We start from the raw sequence: 18,732 nt of genomic DNA, 5'->3' as shown, positions 1-18,732 counted from the left end.
AATATTTTTGAAGACATTCTAAACATTGCTTACGCTATTAAATATCCTCAGTATTTCAAAAAAAATAAACAAAAATTTAAGAGAAGTAAACAACTCTTACCATGCAAAGGGATTGTTTATCTTTCAAACATCAACAAACGACCCGGTTTTCAAAATTTAGAAATTGTCATGGCTCATCGATTTCCCGTTATTTGTATCTTCGCTGTGTGTCTCAAATTGCTGTTCATACCAATGTAGTACGTATTCATTAACAAAGGCCTTTATTTTTAAATGTATAAATACATTTTCTCCAATCATTTAGAAATAAACAAGTGACACAACCGTAATGCATGGTTTAAACCTTTTAGCGATCACGGGCGAGATATCTCGTTCAAACTTCGAGTGGAAGAAACTCATTCCAGCTTTCTCTGATTTTTTTTTGCCATGTTTGTCATAAATTTTGTCACTATACACGATTCTGTTAATTGTAGAATATGTTGAAAACACAAGAAGTTTTTATTTATTTTTAGTCATTCTACTGATATGGAAGTTCACCGTAATTGGATGGCTATCACTCATAATAAGTTCATCAGTGACTGGTATGTGGAGGTGAGAATATTTACACTGCTTTGCTAATTCTTATTTTTTTAATATTCATCTATGTTAAACAAAGAATGTAGATATTAGAGATTTGTTTCCTCCCCCCCCCCCCCTCAATATTGTAAAGAATTCTTAGAATTGAAGAGTGCATAGAGGTACACGCTGCATGCACAGTTTTCATCTGCAATTGTCTGCATCTGTGTTTCCCAAACTTTTTTGTCCCACCGTCCCCTTCAGAAATTTTTTTCTCCTATCGCCCCCAATGCACAATTTAATCTAACTGATAGGATCCTATGTTACACCCGTAGCTTCTACCACCCCCTGGAACATTTCAGGCATTTGATCAGAACATTTCAGGCAACATGGGCATTTCATAATGCCCATGTTGAGAATCACTGGTCTACATGTAAAAAGTTTGAAGCATCAAAAAAATATGTGAAGAAGTTAACTGTTTAGATTAGTGATTTGGAAAAAGTGTTCTGTGACCAGATATTTTGACTAAGGCAAATAAACATAGTAATAGGGCTATTATTTATAACTACTGTGTCTAGCAGTTTAAGGTGCTTCCGAAATGTCTCAAGATTGAGCTGGGATACCCCTAATGTCAAAAGTTTTAGAAGTCCTAGAATTTTATACATTGAAAAATTGGCAATATTTCCTTAATTTATTGTTAAAAAGTTAAAACATTAAAAAAAAGCTAACACTGCGATAGTTATTTGAGTTGTTTATCCAATTTAATCCATGCATTTTTCTCAACTATTACTTTATGACACACCAACTTCGGTTATATCACCAATTCACTACAGATCAAGTTAGGTCTGAACATCAGAGTCGATAAGGGAAGAACTTTTTATCAATATTCTATTCTGGGATTAAATCTGCCGACCTGATGGCAGCCGTAATGGTGGTAGATGAGCATCTTACCACTGCACTACTTGGGTGCCGTAACATTTTACTAATTTCGGAACAGCTTCGATATAGGGGACACGCCAAGTTGGCGACTTTTTTGTTTGGCCTTTCATGCTCTCTCACATTGCAATCAGAATAATGATGCAAATTCTTCAAGGAATGCTTTCAGAAAATTGGCCTATTATACAGTATGGGAAAATACAACAACTGGAGTTCAATAACATTAGAATGCTGTAGAGCAGGGGTTCTCAACTTGGGGCCATGCGTCCCCCCCCCTTTCGTTCCTGGGGATATTCTGGGGGGGGGGCATGGGTGGAAATTAGATGAAAGGAGAGCCACAGAGAGCTGTAAAAAATTAGAGCTTTCAATTATAATATGGCAGGAGAAAATGGTACTACTTTCAGAATCAGCACAATTGTCCATACAACCAGGATCATCACAACCCACGAGCCCATGTGTTCATGATCCTTGCTCATATCGGGCAGAGAGGAGACCCACATGATGAGATATGGTACCATGATTTTGAATGTAAGTATGTAGCTATTACTTCCAGCAATGCATGGGACACCCAGAACATCACTTTGCCCGGAAAGCCATGATGTTGAGAGGGCCATACACAAAACACCCACAAGAAGGAAGCTCTTTGAACTCTAGCCCAGGGTAGTTGCAGACGCATGTAGCTCACCATATGGGGATCTCCCCTTTAAAAAGTCTCGCCACAGAGAGCAACAGGCCTGCAACGACACAAATATTCAATCATTACACTTTATTCACAATTTTAAACATAGATTACAGCACTAAACATTCACACACATCACCATATACATGCTCAAACTGTTAGGTACACACATGCTCACACTTCCGGCACAACTCAGTCGGTAGTAAATTGCCCATGGCACTGGAGTTGTGCACGATTTGAAAGAAGAAGATGCATGGAGAGGGTTGACTGTACAGTTGGTCCATTAGATCATCCATTATTACACAGACCTATTTTTCCCATAAAATTCTTTTCTTGAGAGGGATGATCAACCACTTTCTAGATCCGTGCCTGGCCCAGGTTTCTAGAAATCAGTCTTATTTATGAAATTTTTATTCATAATAAATTTAATTTTGGCCAAATTCAATTCAATAAGTAAAAGGGGGGGAGGTTCTGGAATGAAGATGAGGGGGGGGGGGGCCCTGGATAAGATTAAGGGGGGGAGCCAAGAGAAGAAAATATTGTCCAAAGGGGGCTATGGGCTGAAAAAGGTTGAGAAACACTGGCCGTAGAGGACAATTTGAATTTTTGAAAAGTGATCTAATAAGTGTAATAATGCATTCTAAGGGTGACCCACTAATAAGGTTTGGATGCATATAATGAATCCCCATTGACAAGAAATTATCACTTAAAAGAGTACTGTCAAACTCATTGAAAAAAAGTTAATGAACAATAAAATATTCCATGACATTAAAAAAAAGTTTAATATAATCAAAGAAATTATTATTTTTCTCTTCTTTAGGAAACATCAAAATGGACTCTGGACTATCCACCTTTATTTGCATGGTTTGAATACTTCCTATCATTTCCTGCAAAGTATTTTGATTCTGACATGCTAAATATTCAAGAGAAAAGTTACACAAGTCAGAATACAGTGTTGTACATGCGTTTATCAGTTATAATTTCTGATGTTATATACATACTTGCTGTTAAGAGGTGAGTATACAATTTCGGAATTTTTATTCACACACGCACCTATGCGAGAGAGATATAATTTTTTTTTGAAGTAATTTGTGATGATTTCTATCTGCCGTTTATGGGGGCGTGGTAGCCTGGTCAATAATATGCTCGCCTAAAGTACCAAAGGATGTTTAGAGGTGTCGGCAGTTCGATACCCGGTTCATCCTTGTCAGAAAACTTTCCTGTCACAGGGTTATAACAAAAAATGGGGACTTGACCGCAGCAAGAAATTGCTACTGCAGGGATTCCCCCATCAAGGGGTTAGCGCGCCAACCTCTCGATGAGTATAAAAAACAAGCATGCCATTCAGAATCGACAATAAATTGTAGGTCCCGGTCTAATTAGCCCTCGTGTGCAGAAAATGACTGTGGGGCGACAAAAATTATCAAATGATCTGCCATTTATTGATTTACATATTATACTTATATGTGAATGCAGTAAACACTTAATGTTCAATTATATGCATCTAATGTCATAATTATATGCAGGGCTCCCACTCGTCCTACTTTTCCTACTTTTTGTTAAAATGTCCTACTTTTGTCCTACTTTCTAGTTTTTGTCCTACTTTTCCTACTTTTTTTACCAAATCCTATCGACAAAATTTATGTAACTGATTTTAATTGAGCAGGAAATCATTGATATATTGCCAAATATTACAAATGTTGAAGAATGCAATTAATGATTCTGCCAAAGCAGAAATTTTATCATTTTTAAGGTTATTTGGGGGGAGGGGGTGTATGTGGACCATTTGGTTGATTAATTTTTCATTTGCTTAGTTTGAGGGTTCGACAAGTATATTAGTCATTAACAACTTCTGTCTGGATGGGAAAAATAATTTTGTATTTATTACTTTGTGGTCTTGGACAGTAACTAACATTCATCATTCAAAATTACAGTGCACTTTGAAATGCAAACAACAGTTTGAATTTGAAAGCAGTTGGATACATAGGCCTATTCTAGGTTTGGTGATTTTGGTGCTACCCAATAGCATTTGGTTGTCTTCTGTATTTTTAAGGCATGAAGAGGCATAAATGATATTTGCAATGTGCTCAGCAAAGAGCTGGAAATAGAAGTGCTTCATTTGTCAAAAATGATTACACTGGCATTGAACAATAAAATATGAACAAATCCTTTTAAAAAATGATGGACAACACAGTAAAACAGGTTCACCTTGCCTTATTTGCATCGAATCTTGTAATCTATACATTTTGCACTGTGCTTTTGAAAGTGGTCTTGAAGGAGCGTCATTCTTAAAAAATGTATGTCTTCAAAATTTGCTGTGCCTTATCGAAGAGAGTTGACACAGCTCTGCACTTTAGAAGACTCCAAAAAAAGAATGTAATATACATGAGAAGAGACAGCAAAGAATTATCTGTGGTTGCTAGTATACTGTTTTGGCCAAAAATTGGTTTTGCAACCCAGTCATTCATCATTTTGCTTTGGCTTGAGTCAATCTTACAAATACAAATACAACGCCACAACAGGCAAATTACCCAACGAGGTGGCTGACTTAAGAACATCATGGATCCCCGAGCCATTTTTTGAAGGCCCTACCTACTACTGCTACACCACACTTGCATCCCGCCCACACTCCCACCCCCGCCCCCGTGGAACCCCCAACGAATCGGTACATGCGGGAATGTGCGTGTACGTGTAGTGAAACCTGACGTGAAGTTTTTTTTGTTTCTCTGTAATGCTTGTTATGTGTAGTGCTGCCATCTGCCACCAGTTTTTCTAACTATGAGTGAAGTGTTATGATTGAATGATTTATCGTTGTAGGACTGTTGCTCTCTGTGGCGAGACTTTTTAACGGGGAGATCGGCTCGCATTTGCACCTTGAAGTTGGGAACCACAGAAAACCAACTTCAGCCGACCACCACTGTGGGGTTCGAACCCGGATCCTCGCATCGCGAGTCCGTCACTATAACCACTCAACCAGCACAGCGGCCTTATAGGAAACTGAAATAATGCTATGAAAAAAAAAGTTAATTCAAAATTAATTTTTTTTTTGCAAAAAAAATTTTTTTAGGGATTTCTTTCCATTATGCTATGATTATGTTGTCCAAGGGGGTTACCCTCCCCCATCCTACTTTTTATTCCTTCGTTTTCCTACTTTTTCTCATTTTTTGAGTGGGAGCCCTGTATATGTCTCTTAAAAAAAGCTGCTGAAATATATAAAAATATTTGTATATATTTCAGCGACTTTCTTCTCTTTCTTTATTGCTCTCAATAAGTGGGAAAAATAATATGTTTTTTGCATTCAATTGAAGCAGATGATACTGCAGTGTTTCATAATCTATGATTCGTAATTTGACGTTCAACTAAATTGGCGTTGTGCATGCATAGGTGGATACCGGAAGGGCAGATATTCATCCCTCTCTAGGACTCAGTATCGGCTCATGCATGCATGAAATTGTTGGATAAACAAAAAATGATGATAAACATTGGAAATTGACGTATATGAAAAATTTTAAAAATGATGATTTGATTGATTGTGTGTTCATGCTTGCTTAAATGCTGTTTTTTAAAATAATTTTTTTGCTTAAACATATTTGCAGAATCAGTGAATCATTTTGGAAGGAATCTTCTTTAGATAAGGATTGTTCTGACCCATGGCTTAGAATTGATGTGATATTCTCCATGCTGATGCTGTTAAATCCTGGGCTTTTAATAGTAGATCACATTCATTTTCAATACAATGGATTTCTCTTTGGTCTTTTACTTTTGTCTATAGCTGCTTTGAAAGAGGTACTTTTTCGAAACTTCATTTCGTATCCCTTATACATTAAGGTATTTGTGGCTTGAAATATTCTTATTATTATTTTTGTATTTTCTGAAATTTTAAATTGTTTTACAACTTGTTTTGTGAATCACAAGCCCCACTGCACATGCTTTGGTGCCTCAGAAAACATGCCTGTCTTTTGCCTTTTTGCCAGTTTTTCAAACTGATTATGACCACATCATAAATTTTCAGTCATACATGATTCAGGATGTGTGATGCATCAACATCAAATATATCTTCTCTAGCCACCAATTAATTGCATATCTCATAGTCATTCTTCCCATATTGCTGTTTTCTGTAATCTGGCACTCTTAATTGCTTCAAAAACTACCAATTTTAAAATGTTTGTCTGGTGTATAGAGTTTTCCAAACTAGTCTCATCCGCATTCTAGCTTTCTCAAAAGTTCAACTGTCTCATATGCACTTAAAGCATTATGAAGGTTTTTAAAGCTGGCTGATACACAGACGAATATAGGAAAGAAAGAAAACTCAACTATCCTTGCATGGAATCGAACCCATGTCTTCTCACTCGCCAGATGAGTGTCCTAGACCACTAGATTACAAAGGCAATGAATCACAATCTTTCCTTAGAGATTATGTGCTCTGAATGAGACCGCACATGGACAGTTGTACCTAACTCAGGATAAAGCTCACAATTGCTCACACTGCCACCAGATGGTGACTTATCCAAGGAGGATGCTACACTCTGCTATCCATACGAAGGTTTTAACAGCTGGCTGATGCTGTGGTTTGTGAGCTTTGGCCTGAGTTAGGTCCAACTGTCCATGTACGGTCCCGTTCATCACACATGAGCTCTAAGGAAACATTGTGATTTGTTGCCTTTGTGTGTGTATAGTCTAGCTGTCTAGAGTGCTCACTCAGCAAATGAGAGGATGTGGGTTTGATTCCCTGCAAGGGCAGTTGAATTTTCTTTACTTCCAAAATTCATCTTTGCATCAGCTATTAAAAACCTTCGTATGGATAGCAAAGAATGACATCATCCTTGGATTTAAAGCATCATGTTGCCATTAGCAGCTTATACCTGTCACATCTCTGGACATTTTTGGCATGTTTGGAAATTCACTTAGACAATAATAGAGTGCTGGAAAAGTTCTAAAACACTAAGGTTAACTATACTGTGAAGAAATGAAATGAGGGAAGATGACAGAAACTGACATTTCTGACTAATCATATTCACTGAGACGTGCAGATGACATCATTGTTTCCATTTTCCCAGAATACTGAGAACCGCAGTGGACACTAACAATGCATTGGAAAAATTTGCTACAAAAAGAAATGAAATGGCTGATTTATCAGAAAAAACCAAAACAGAATTTGGGTAAAGGAAAAACTTCAGAACCCTTGGTTGAGAATAAAAATAATTAGCAGAAGTGTTCACATTATAGGGGTGTCCAGATTAGAGCGGCTCTACTGTATGCAAAACAAAATAGAACAGTTGTATAATATAAAAACAATGATAAAAATCCATAGATTTTTTGATGAATTAAAGAAAGTTTACAGTAAAGGCAGTATGATTTGTTGATGCACAAGCATTCAGATTTCCTTTATTTGAAAAAGGGGGGGGGGGTGACTATTAATCAGGGGTTTGAAATGCATACTTTTATTTTTCAAGGGGAAATGATTATTTTGCTGTAAAAGAAGGGTGATCAAATTGGAGGGGGGATCGTTAAGAGGAGTTTTACTGTACTAAATAAGTGTAATAATAATATATAGTACAGTAATTTGCCAGCGTTACGCAATAGGTAGAAACGACTATTAGCCTCTCTCATCAGTTGGTTTTTATTCTTTCTTTTAGTTTTGAAACTTTATTTTTGCTTGTAAACCACAATTTTCTTTGACTTTCAGGAAAAGTATGTGGAATGCGCTTTTTGGTACACTCTTCTGATAAATTTCAAACATCTCTATGTATGCCTGGCACCTGCATATTTTATTTATTTGCTGAAAAATTATTGCTTCACTAAACAATCATTGGGTAGGTATCGAAAGTGATTTAATTTCATTTTCTATGACTATGAGCTCGAGATGATCCTTCAATAATGAACTTTATCTAGTGTTATTTGCATGTTACACACATTTAAATTTTTTCATTCCATCAGATTCTTGTTTGATTCACTAAATGCAGGCTTATATTGAAAGGTATAATACAGGTTATATCAGGAAAAGCTTCCATAATAATCTTGAATTATATTTAAACCTCAAACTGTTCTTGTCATCTGCAAGTGATTGACTTGATATTATGTCTTGGTAAAAATTGAATTAGAAAAAAAAACAAAAGTTTTTGAAAAATTATGTACTGTAACTCACCTTAATGTATTCATGATTCTTCAATAATTAAATACATTTATCCCTCATTATATTGAACACGTTGGAAGATGAAGAAAAAATGTGATACATTGAAAATGGAATATAACAGATAACTTTTAGGTTGTACTGTTAATTAAATTTCTTACAGCAGTTAACACAGGCATGAAATATTGAAATATATGTTATAATGAGGAGCTACAGTATTATAAACAATTTTTTTCCTATTCTTCAATTCTATATGTTTTATAAACTTTTTAATAAATCAATATATATGATTGATTTTGTGTGTGGGTGTGTGAGATTTCTTTATACGAATCTATAATTCTGGGCCAATCTTAATGGAATTTTTCATGTATATACGAAATAGGACTTGTTGGTATGTATGAAAGTATATATAAAAGTTCATCAGAGCTAAACAAATTTCCAAAATGGTAAAAAAAACAAATTGTTCTGCAACAATGGTTTGCAAGCCTTAACATTGCCTGTGTGATCATGTGGGCATCATGCCGGACTCTCATCTTGAGGATCCATGTTCAAAACCCATTGGTTGGCACTGTGATGGTCAGCTGAAGTTTGTTTTCTATGGTTTTCCAATATTGAGGAATGAATCCGATCCAGTTTCCCATTTGAAAAAGTTTCTCCACAGAGAGCAGGCAGACCTACAGCATGATACTTAAGTAACATTAAAAATCAAGCATTTACCATTTTCACTTCAAACTATGGAAGACAGATGACAGCACCAGCAAGATCACAAAATAAGTACCACAAATAAGACCATTCGAATACATTTGGGGCCACACATATGCTCAGAACACACACATTCTAGGATATACCGATGTGTTAGAAATTCCACAGAGGAATGTGTGTATAAGGTGCATGCATGGTTAAGTAGTTGTTAGTTGGCCTCAACATTGACTTTTAGAATGTTTTAACTTTGATGACAGTGGTTATATAATGCGTCTCAGACATGTTTATCCCTTTATTATGTTTGTGTGGCACTTCAATGCTTCCAATGTATGGACCTGGGCAGTGCTTTTTCCAGCCTGACCCAACCAACATGGGTAAAGTGTTATATCCCGAAAGGGACAGAGCCCAAGCCTTGTCTGGTCTGACATGTATTTTTGCTAGTAACAAAACAAACTCCATATAAGGTCACTAAAAAAACAAAGATGAAATTTTTTGTGCAGTTGAAGGGATAATGTGGTATTTCAATTTGACAAAAGTTTTCATTCTCAATCCTGTCAAGGACATATTGCACTTGAATGTTAATTTTTCTCTCTCATAAATTGATTTGGTTGTTTTTCATACATTTTTTCCTTCATTATGCTGAATCTATCCATACATTCATCCTGGTTTCTAATGTATAACTTTCGAAAATCACTTTCATTTTTCACAGTATCTGCTTATGTTCAGCAAATTTTTTACTGAGAAATTTTTGTATTTTTTTATTCTCCAATTGCACAGGTGGGAACTTGTTACAATCTTTTTCTATCAAAAATTTCCTCAAACTGTCTGTGACAGTTGGCGCCATCACTATGATCTCATTTGGCCCATTTATTTACATGGTATGATAGATTTATTACTTATTTTTGTTAATCATTCATTTTGAAATATTTAAGTTGAATATATTCCCACATGTGTTTAATTTCAAGATTTATTATAAATCCAATGCAGTTAATTACAAATTGCACGTTAAATTATCCATTGTCTTAAGCATGAAATATTAATTGTATGTATGTACATATTTCTTTGTATCTTACATTTATTATTCAGTGTTTTTGCTACATTGGACTTATTGGAGATTAATTAAATTTAAATGATTCAGCAAATCAAAACTTCATGAGCATGAGTGATGGGAACAGTTGAATATTAATCTTAATCTCAATAAGACTAGTTTTAAAAGGTCAGCTAAATATTGAAATGACTTATACAAATACCACAACAGGCAAATTGCCCAACGAGGTGACTTATACTGATATTGTGATTAATATGACTCATACTTCAAATCAGGTAAAAGTAGCTTGTTTTGTAGATCTCTGAATGAGGCTAGTGATGACATCAAGAGTGTCAGCATAACAAGGCCCTCAAGGTGGCGTTAATCAAAGATCAGAAGCCCTGTATGACTATCAAAAATTTTTTTTTTCATTCACTCCTGCATTGTATTATTTCGTAAAACACACATATTATACATAATTTTATCCTTCCAAAATTTCTCAAGATTTCACCCAGATCTGTTTATAAGTCACACATAGACAACAAAATTTACTTGTGGGAGATTAAAAATAAATTGGTTATTTGTGATCACATATATCTTGAAAACTCAGCATTTCTATAATTTTTTTAAATCAAATGTTACGGTAATGGCAGTTAGTAATTATTATGACATTTATTTCTATTGTAGGGCCAAATAAATCAGGTTTTGAGACGTATTTTCCCGGTGCAGAGAGGTTTGACTCATGCATACTGGGCTCCAAACATTTGGGCATTGTATAATGCATTAGATATTGCTTTGTCTTTTTTAGGTATCAAATTTTTTCACATGCTTATATTAAAAAAAGTATTTTTGATTTTAGTTGACATATTCTCTATACTTACCATTCATTAATATTGGTAGAAAATTCAAATGAAATCTCATAAATTTGCATTTATTTCATTTCTTATTTCTTCTACCAGCTCAGAAAATGGGTTTGAAGATTCACTCCAACCACAGTATAACTAGAGGTTTGGTTCAAGAATATAGTCGTAGAGTTCTGCCATCAATTGGTGTAAAAACTACCATTTTCCTTGCAGTAATAACTATAATGGTTTGTTCATGTCTTGCATGCTATACTTTTGTTTAGTTATTTAGATAAACTTGGTAATGACAAATTTTAGAATTTTTTCTTTCAGTAAAGTTTCTGCATTTTTATGTTATAATGAATGAAAATTCCAATGTATGAAGTATTGTTCGAGATTTATTCAGATTGACACACTTAGTTAATGAAATAAAATCCTTTTAATTAATGTGAAAAAATGTGCTCTTGTTTTTAGGTATCAGAGTCACACATAAGCATTGAACCATTTCATTTTTAATAATAATTTAGTGGAAAAAATGAATTTTCTGTTTTTTTTATAAGCACATTTGGGATGGACTTTTCCCCAATTCATTTGATTGAACATGACACATTAACAAATAATGAATGATAATGGTATAAAAAAACATTTAACCAAGCTTTTTTTTTTGCCAGTCTTATATATACAATCAGTTTAATAAAATTAGGGGGAATTTTTGGTTTTCAGCATTTTTTCATTGGCTGCTTTTGTTTGAGTAATTAACAATCTACATCATATTGACTAATGAAATCTTTAGATTTGATTTCAGGTCAGTGTGTAATTTTTTTGCCAATAAATATACTAAAAAATGCTGATTTCCTGTTAGGTTTTCTATATATTTATTTGCTTTGAATTTGACATTTAATCTACTTGTCTGATTAATTATGATATATACTGAACCAAAAGGCATAATTTTACTGTAATAGTAGTATCATTTATCTGGAATCAATGCTTGCTTTACATTTTCCCTTTCTCTATTGATGGTAGTCTTCCACTGCTGACACTGTGAACCACATTTGACATTTTAGACAGGCCCAAGGTTCGCTTAGTTATACTACACACGTTATCAAAGAGCTCGGTGGACCATGCATTGAAGACCCCTGCTCTATTGCAATACTATTTCATTACGTGAGGCATGAAACAGCCATTAGTAAGAGAAATTAAATTCGAGAAATAGTAATATAAATACTACATAGACCACCCATTCTGCTTTCAATTATACATGGAGAAAAGTTGACACCAAGTAATTTAATTTTTCTAATATTCTTTTGAATTTTGTTTAAGCTATGAATTTTCTTCCTTTTTTTTTTTTTTTCTGAGACTTGATATTTAACTAAGGAAAATCAAGTATTAGTTTATTAACCTCCTTTATTTTTTTTCCAGCCTTTCTTATGGAACATATGGAAGAAACCAAAAAGCACCCAACTCTTTATTCAGAGTATTGTGAGTTGTGCTTTTGCCAGTTTCTTATTTGGATATCATGTCCATGAGAAAGCTGTGATGACTATCATACTGCCATTCACGTAAGTGTCATTAAATACACTGAAATATCTAAAATTAAACTGTGGTTACAATTATGCTTAAAAATGGGAAATTTTCTTTTCATATACTGTGATAATTTCATAGCTGCCGATTTCACATCTGTTGAATTTTTCGAAAGGCCCCAAAAAAGGTTTGAATATCTTCTAAAGTTTGACTGTGATTGAAAAAAATCTCTACTTGCGGGGGAAACGCTATTCACAAAGAATTTATCTGTGGGAAAAGGTCAGTTTTCACTGACTTTGCTCCCAGAATGCCATCAAATGCCTAAAATAAATTGTCACCATTGCTCTAAATCGTGAAGAAATGTTTCATTCTGGAGAGTTAAAAACAAAATTCCCCAAATAGCCAGAGTCAGTTTGACCTCTCCACAGTAGAATCAGTGAGTTTATCAGTGTTTCTGATGACCATACAGCCAGCTTATTCTGTCCGTCCCATTTTTTATAACTATGGCGATTTTTGTTGATGTTCTTTTGATTAATGAAAAATTCCTGTTTTTTTTAAAAAAAATCTTTCACATTTGTCTCTGTACAATTACAGAATTTGAATAGCACAAAAATCTCCCTAATTTTTGTTCACCAAAGTTAGCAGCAATGCCATTTGTATTAAATAATATCTTGTGTACAGTGACATTTTTATACAAACTATATGTATTGTGACTGTAAAGTCTGCTCTTCAAAATTTATAATTTCTTTTCAGAATTTCCTTGGTGATGTAATCTTACATCTCCACTTCTCTTCATAGCAATAAATGTTGTTCTCTTATTATGTGGTGATAGGTTTTTGCTCACCTTAAGCCTTTTATTATTTTGAATATCTTGTCATTAGTCTCCCTGTTTAATATTTTGGCAAAAATATTCTTGATATTGATTTGCAATCTTATACATTTCTTAAAATAAACCATGCTCAAAACAATTTTAAAATGAATCTGGTGATCAATGCAGTACTTAACATACCCTTTTGAGAGTTAGGGGTCGTTCAAGTATTACGTCAGCATCAGGGGGGGGGTTGTTTCGGATTTGCTGACTTTTGATGACAAGGGGGGGAAGGTGGGTTTAAAGGTTGCTCATGTCATCAACCACCCCTTTTTGAAGATATGAAATATTCTAAGCTGCTGACGAAATTTTGCTGAGGGGGGGTCAGTGTTTTGCTGACTTTTGCTGACAAGGGGGGGGGGGGGGGTCAAAAATGGCTGAAAATCTGCTAACGTAATATTTGAATGGTCCCTTAGATATAAACAAATCAATCATTTTGCATAATTTTGCTTTTGTCAGAAAATGACTGTATACATATCAATTTATTAAGAAAAATACTGAAATACATATTTCACTATAATTCATTCAGAAATTGTTTTTTCTATTGCACAGGATGCTAGCAGTCTCGAATGCAGAATACGTCACAAATTTCATTCTTCTATCCTGTGCAGGGCACTTATCTCTGTTTCCACTTTTGTACAAGAATGGAGGTAAATAATTTTAAAATACATTTTGTAATAATTAAAACTTCGCTTTATTTAAGTTTTGTTGTTTTGTCAATTTCCATTGTACTCAGTTTCCATCGTACTCCATGATTTCTAAAAATTATCAGAATTTTAAATTTTGGAGTTTTTTACAATTAAATTTTTTCCTCTCTAATTTTCCTTGTTGTTCTTGTTTATTTTCTCCAGAGTCACCAGTGAAGACAATTATATTAATTCTTCATTTGGCCTACATGATAACAGTGTTCCAAAAGCTTCACCAGTTAGTATTTTGTTTTTGAAAAGTTTTTCTTCTTTATGTTCATGAGATACCATGCAACATCCAATATTGACAAAATTTCCTACATAAAAGCAAACCAGCCAAATAAGTTGGCTCACCATCCCTGTGAAACATTGACGAAAATAATTATTTATTTTCCAAACCATAATGAAGCTAATGAATGTGTTTGTTTTGATTAATCTTTTTATAGTTATAGTTTCTTGTGGCTGCAACTTTGTGCAAGATTCATTTTGTAATTTTATAAATCATATACTGTCACCTCTTGATTTTACAAACCAGACTTATTTTTGTGAATTAGTCCCCTGGTCTTGAAGAATATATTTCTTTGAATTAAAACTAATAATTATTCAATTCCATAAGAACAAGCATCAACAATATTTTATTCAATATCAGTGAATTTATTTATATGGTCAGTGGCAAAATTGCTTTAAATATTTGAAGAAAATACAGTCAATGCTCGTTTTTGTGAACCTGTATGGACATGGAAAGTAGTTTGCAAAATCAAAAGCTTGTGAATGGGAAAGACGTTCAAAGGAATATTATATTGTTTGGGAGCAGAAGATTAGTTGGTAAAAAACGTGCAGTTCTTAAATTGAAAGTTTGTAGAATCAAGCGTCAACTGTGCAACAGTAATTTAATTAGGTTCTTTCATTTTTCCCTTTCAAACTGAGCACAACTCCCTCTATTGCCATGGACAGTTTACTACTGAGTGAGTTGTGTCGGAACTGTGTGTGTGTTTATATAGTGTTGTATCAAATTTTTAAGTGCTACCATCTATATTGATTCAATCAAATTAATAGTGTCTTCTAGGGCTGGATAAATCTATTGCCTGACATGCCCAGAGCATGCAAAAATTCTGTTCAGGCATGCATTTTTTTTATCTTAGTCCAAAACAAGGGGGAAATTTTTAGGGTTTATGGGGAATTTTGAGAGTTCATCAAACAAATGAGAAATGCAAATATATGTATTTTTTCCTCATTATTTAAATTCTTTAGTAAGTATTTTCATCAATAGATGGCAATATATTTGTTTTGAATCTATGGGGAAAATATTATGGAAAGGGAAATTTCGTTTGGCTCCCCCATAAAAGTTTTATGAAAGTTCTTTTACGAGACTTGGCAATTACAACCAATTAGCTTATAGGTTGTATTCATTCAAGTGTGACCAATATGCTCATTGGTGGCATTTGTGAACGTTAGTGTAATTAGCAGCCTTAGACTATGTGGCCATAACTGATCAAAACTCCAGGAAAAATTGTCCAAAATCGAACTGTGTGGAAAATGTCTTAGTGTTACAGAAAATTTTGGGATCTCATCAAACAAAGGAATGATTAAACATTTTTTTTAATGTAGTGCAATGCTCTTAATTTTCTATATTATCTGCATACTTTCATCAATAGATTGCAGCACATTTGTTTTGAACATAGAGAAAAAATTTTGTAGGTAAATATAGTGATAAAACTAAGCAATTTTTTTCGGGCATGTAACTTAAAAAAGGGGACCAGACCCCCAATTGCCCCCTCTACGGCCCTGGAGCACTCGCCTGGACAATGAGAGGTTGGTGGTTCTATTCCTAACAGAGGAAGGTGACTTTCCTTTCCAAAATTACCTTTGCTTTGCATCCAGTCATCTATATTGTGTATACTTAAGTTGTTGGTCTTATGTCTAATATTCACCCAAAGGGTAAAATATACCGAAGTAAAATATTTAAGCAATTGCAATAAAAAGGAAAAAAATCACAATTGAAAACAATAATATAATTCAAATTCATAATTTAAGGTCCAAAACTATGACTTTGTAGACATAATACCCTTTCTACAAAGTTATAGCTTCGGACCTTAAATTATGAATTTGAATTATATTATTGTTTTCTATTATGATTTTTTTCCTTTTTATTGCAATTGCTTAAATTTTAACAAAAGGATTAATATAATTAATATGGAAATTTCTTGACCTTTTTTTTATTTTAAATTTTGATATAATGACCACTCAATTTATCTGATCATTTTCTATGAAACAATGGAGGTGGGGTTATATATATAACAAGGCTTCGGTATATTATTCATTTTGCATGCATAAAACTCTTGATCTAAATATGCTTAAAAATATAAATTTCTCTCATTTTAAAGCTACAATGAAAAGTATAATATTCTTAAAATTAATTGTTAAAATTAATCTTTTTTTCAACTTTTCCAGAAAAAGTTATGTGAGTGGTGTTCCATGGATGCTGGTGCTGAAAGGTTTTATATTGCCAGCTTCATATGCCCTGTGCTTAGCAGGATTAAGTGTATCAGGACTAAACACGCGATTTCCATTCCTTCATCTTGTAATACTTTCATGTCTTTGTAGTGTATGCATTTTATATTGTTGGGTAAATTTTTCCCACAGAGTTTTTGTAGAGAAACAAAATGTACCAATCAGACCAGTCAAAGCCAAAAGAAAGTAAAATTTATTGTATAAAAGAAGTGAATTATCATATGAATTATAGCTTAACCTACTTCGACTATGTTTTATACTCGCAAAAAGTAGGTTATTTTTCTATTTGAAATTCAAATAAATATATTTTTAGAAACGATATTTACAATCACTATTATGATTACTTTACTTTTTGGATATGAATGGTTCAATTAATGATGGATTGATTTTCTTTTGTCTTTTATTAATTTATTCTGATTGTTAAATGTTTCCCATGCTCATCATTTTATTATTGCCATTTCATCCTTTCTTACTTGTGATATTTGTGAGCTATAAATATGCCAAATAATGATAATTTTCTTTATTTTTTGTGTATGAGTATTTAACTACTACTACTTAACAATACATGCATCTCGTACATATTTCTCTACAGAATTTCTAATAAATTGGTACATGCCGAAATGTGCCTGTAGGTGTTGTGAACGTAACGTGAAGTTTGTTTCTGAGTAATGCTTGTTGTGTGTAGTGTTGTCATCAATTTTCCTAACTATGAGTGAAGTGTAATGATTGAATAATTGTACGTTGTAGGTCTGTTGCTCTCTGTGGCAACACTTTTTAAAGGTGAAAGTGGCTCGTATTTGAACCTCTAATTTGGGAAACCACAAAAACCCGACTTCAGCCGACCACCACTGTTGCATCAATGAGGTTTGAACATGGGTTCTCATGATGCGAGTTCATTACTATGACCACTCGACCACTTATGAATATTTTACTGTAAATTATCACAATACATTGCTGTCTGTTACTGTGTTTGACTCACTTTGTAATATCCTTGACTTTCTCAAATGTTTTTTTTTTTGGTATGGTAGCTTAGTGTTTCTTAAACTTTTTTGCCTGTGGCCACCCTTTCGGGGTGTGCGACAGATGCAGTCACACCAGGTCCAGCATTTTGGGAGTCCTACACTTGTAGTAATAATAATTTATTTCATAAATTTTAAACATTTATCAATTTTTCCCATAAATTCAGAATTTTCATCTAGAAAGAATAATCCTGATTTTACTCCTTTCATAAATTCTGAAAACTTCCACCAATTCTACAAATATTTCTTTAATAAATAGTTATTAGAGAAATATTTAATAAATTTCATTTTTAATGAATTTAATAAATTATTATTTTTAAGTAAATTCTGGTTGTATTTAGTGTCCCTTCGAAGTAACTATCCTCTGTGCAATTCTGCATTTTTTCCATTGTTCATACAAAGATATGAATGCAAATTGCAAGCTTTATTTTTGTCACACCCTCCAGTGCCTTTGTGGCTGCTCGCTGCACTTCTTTGTAACCTAAGAATCATTGCCCCTTAAGCAAATTCTTTATCTGAGGGAAAAAAGGAAAAAGTCATGTGGGGGGCAAGATCAAAGGAATAAACTGGTTGTAAAAGTATTAGAATGTGATGTTTCCACAGGTAAAATCTGACACCAAAAGGGACCTGTGAGTCTGCATGATTCTGTGAGACGCAAGCGACCAGATCTTTGGAAGGCCAAGACGTGGGTGCTCCATCATGAGAATGTGCTGTCTCACAGGCCAGCCGCTGTGGTGGTCGGCTGAAGTTGGTTTCATGTGGTTCCCAACTTCAAGGTACAAATGCGAGCCGATCTCCCCATTAAAAAGTCTCGCAAAAGAGAGCAACAAGCCTATAATGATAAATTATTCAATCGTTGCATTTCACTCATAGTTAGAAAAACTGGTGGCAGATGGCAGCACTACACATAACAAGCATTACACAGAAAAAAACTTCACATCAAGTTTCACTACACGTACATGCACATTCCAGCTTGTACAAATTCGTTAGAGGTTCCACAGAGGAATATGGACGAGGTGCATGTGTGGTGTAGTAGTAGTAGTTGTCTCACGGGCCCCTCCTGGTGTCAGGTTACTTGTCAAAACATCACATTCTAATACTTCTACAACCAGCTTATTCCCCCCTGGATCTTGCCGCATGTGACTGCTCTCCTCGGATAAAGAATTTGCTTAAAGGGCAACAATTCTCAGGTTCCAAAGTGCAGCAACGAAGACACTGGATGTGGCAAAAAAAGGCTTGCAATCCACATTTATATCTTT

General features: G+C 34.1%; 1 protein-coding gene across 1 annotated transcript; it reads left to right on the top strand.

Moving 5' to 3' along the window:
• The first annotated feature begins 106 nt into the window (after nucleotides 1-106).
• Nucleotides 107-16,775, top strand: xit (ALG6/ALG8 family glucosyltransferase xit). Its single transcript, XM_089242913.1, has 12 exons — nucleotides 107-236; nucleotides 510-588; nucleotides 2,988-3,181; nucleotides 5,764-5,953; nucleotides 7,854-7,980; nucleotides 9,777-9,877; nucleotides 10,714-10,834; nucleotides 10,986-11,116; nucleotides 12,288-12,427; nucleotides 13,810-13,907; nucleotides 14,109-14,181; nucleotides 16,395-16,775. The coding sequence occupies exons 1-12, from the start codon at nucleotides 169-171 to the stop codon at nucleotides 16,642-16,644; spliced, it is 1,572 nt and encodes a 523-aa protein (XP_089099039.1). The 5' UTR covers nucleotides 107-168; the 3' UTR covers nucleotides 16,645-16,775.
• Nucleotides 16,776-18,732: the final 1,957 nt, after the last annotated feature.

The sequence above is a fragment of the Pholcus phalangioides genome, unplaced genomic scaffold (assembly GCF_987345545.1).
Source record: "Pholcus phalangioides strain wild (caught in Gottingen) unplaced genomic scaffold, Ppha-v1.0 ptg000015l_1, whole genome shotgun sequence".
Lineage (NCBI taxonomy): Eukaryota > Metazoa > Arthropoda > Arachnida > Araneae > Pholcidae > Pholcus > Pholcus phalangioides.
This window is presented reverse-complemented; position numbering and strand designations above follow the sequence as displayed.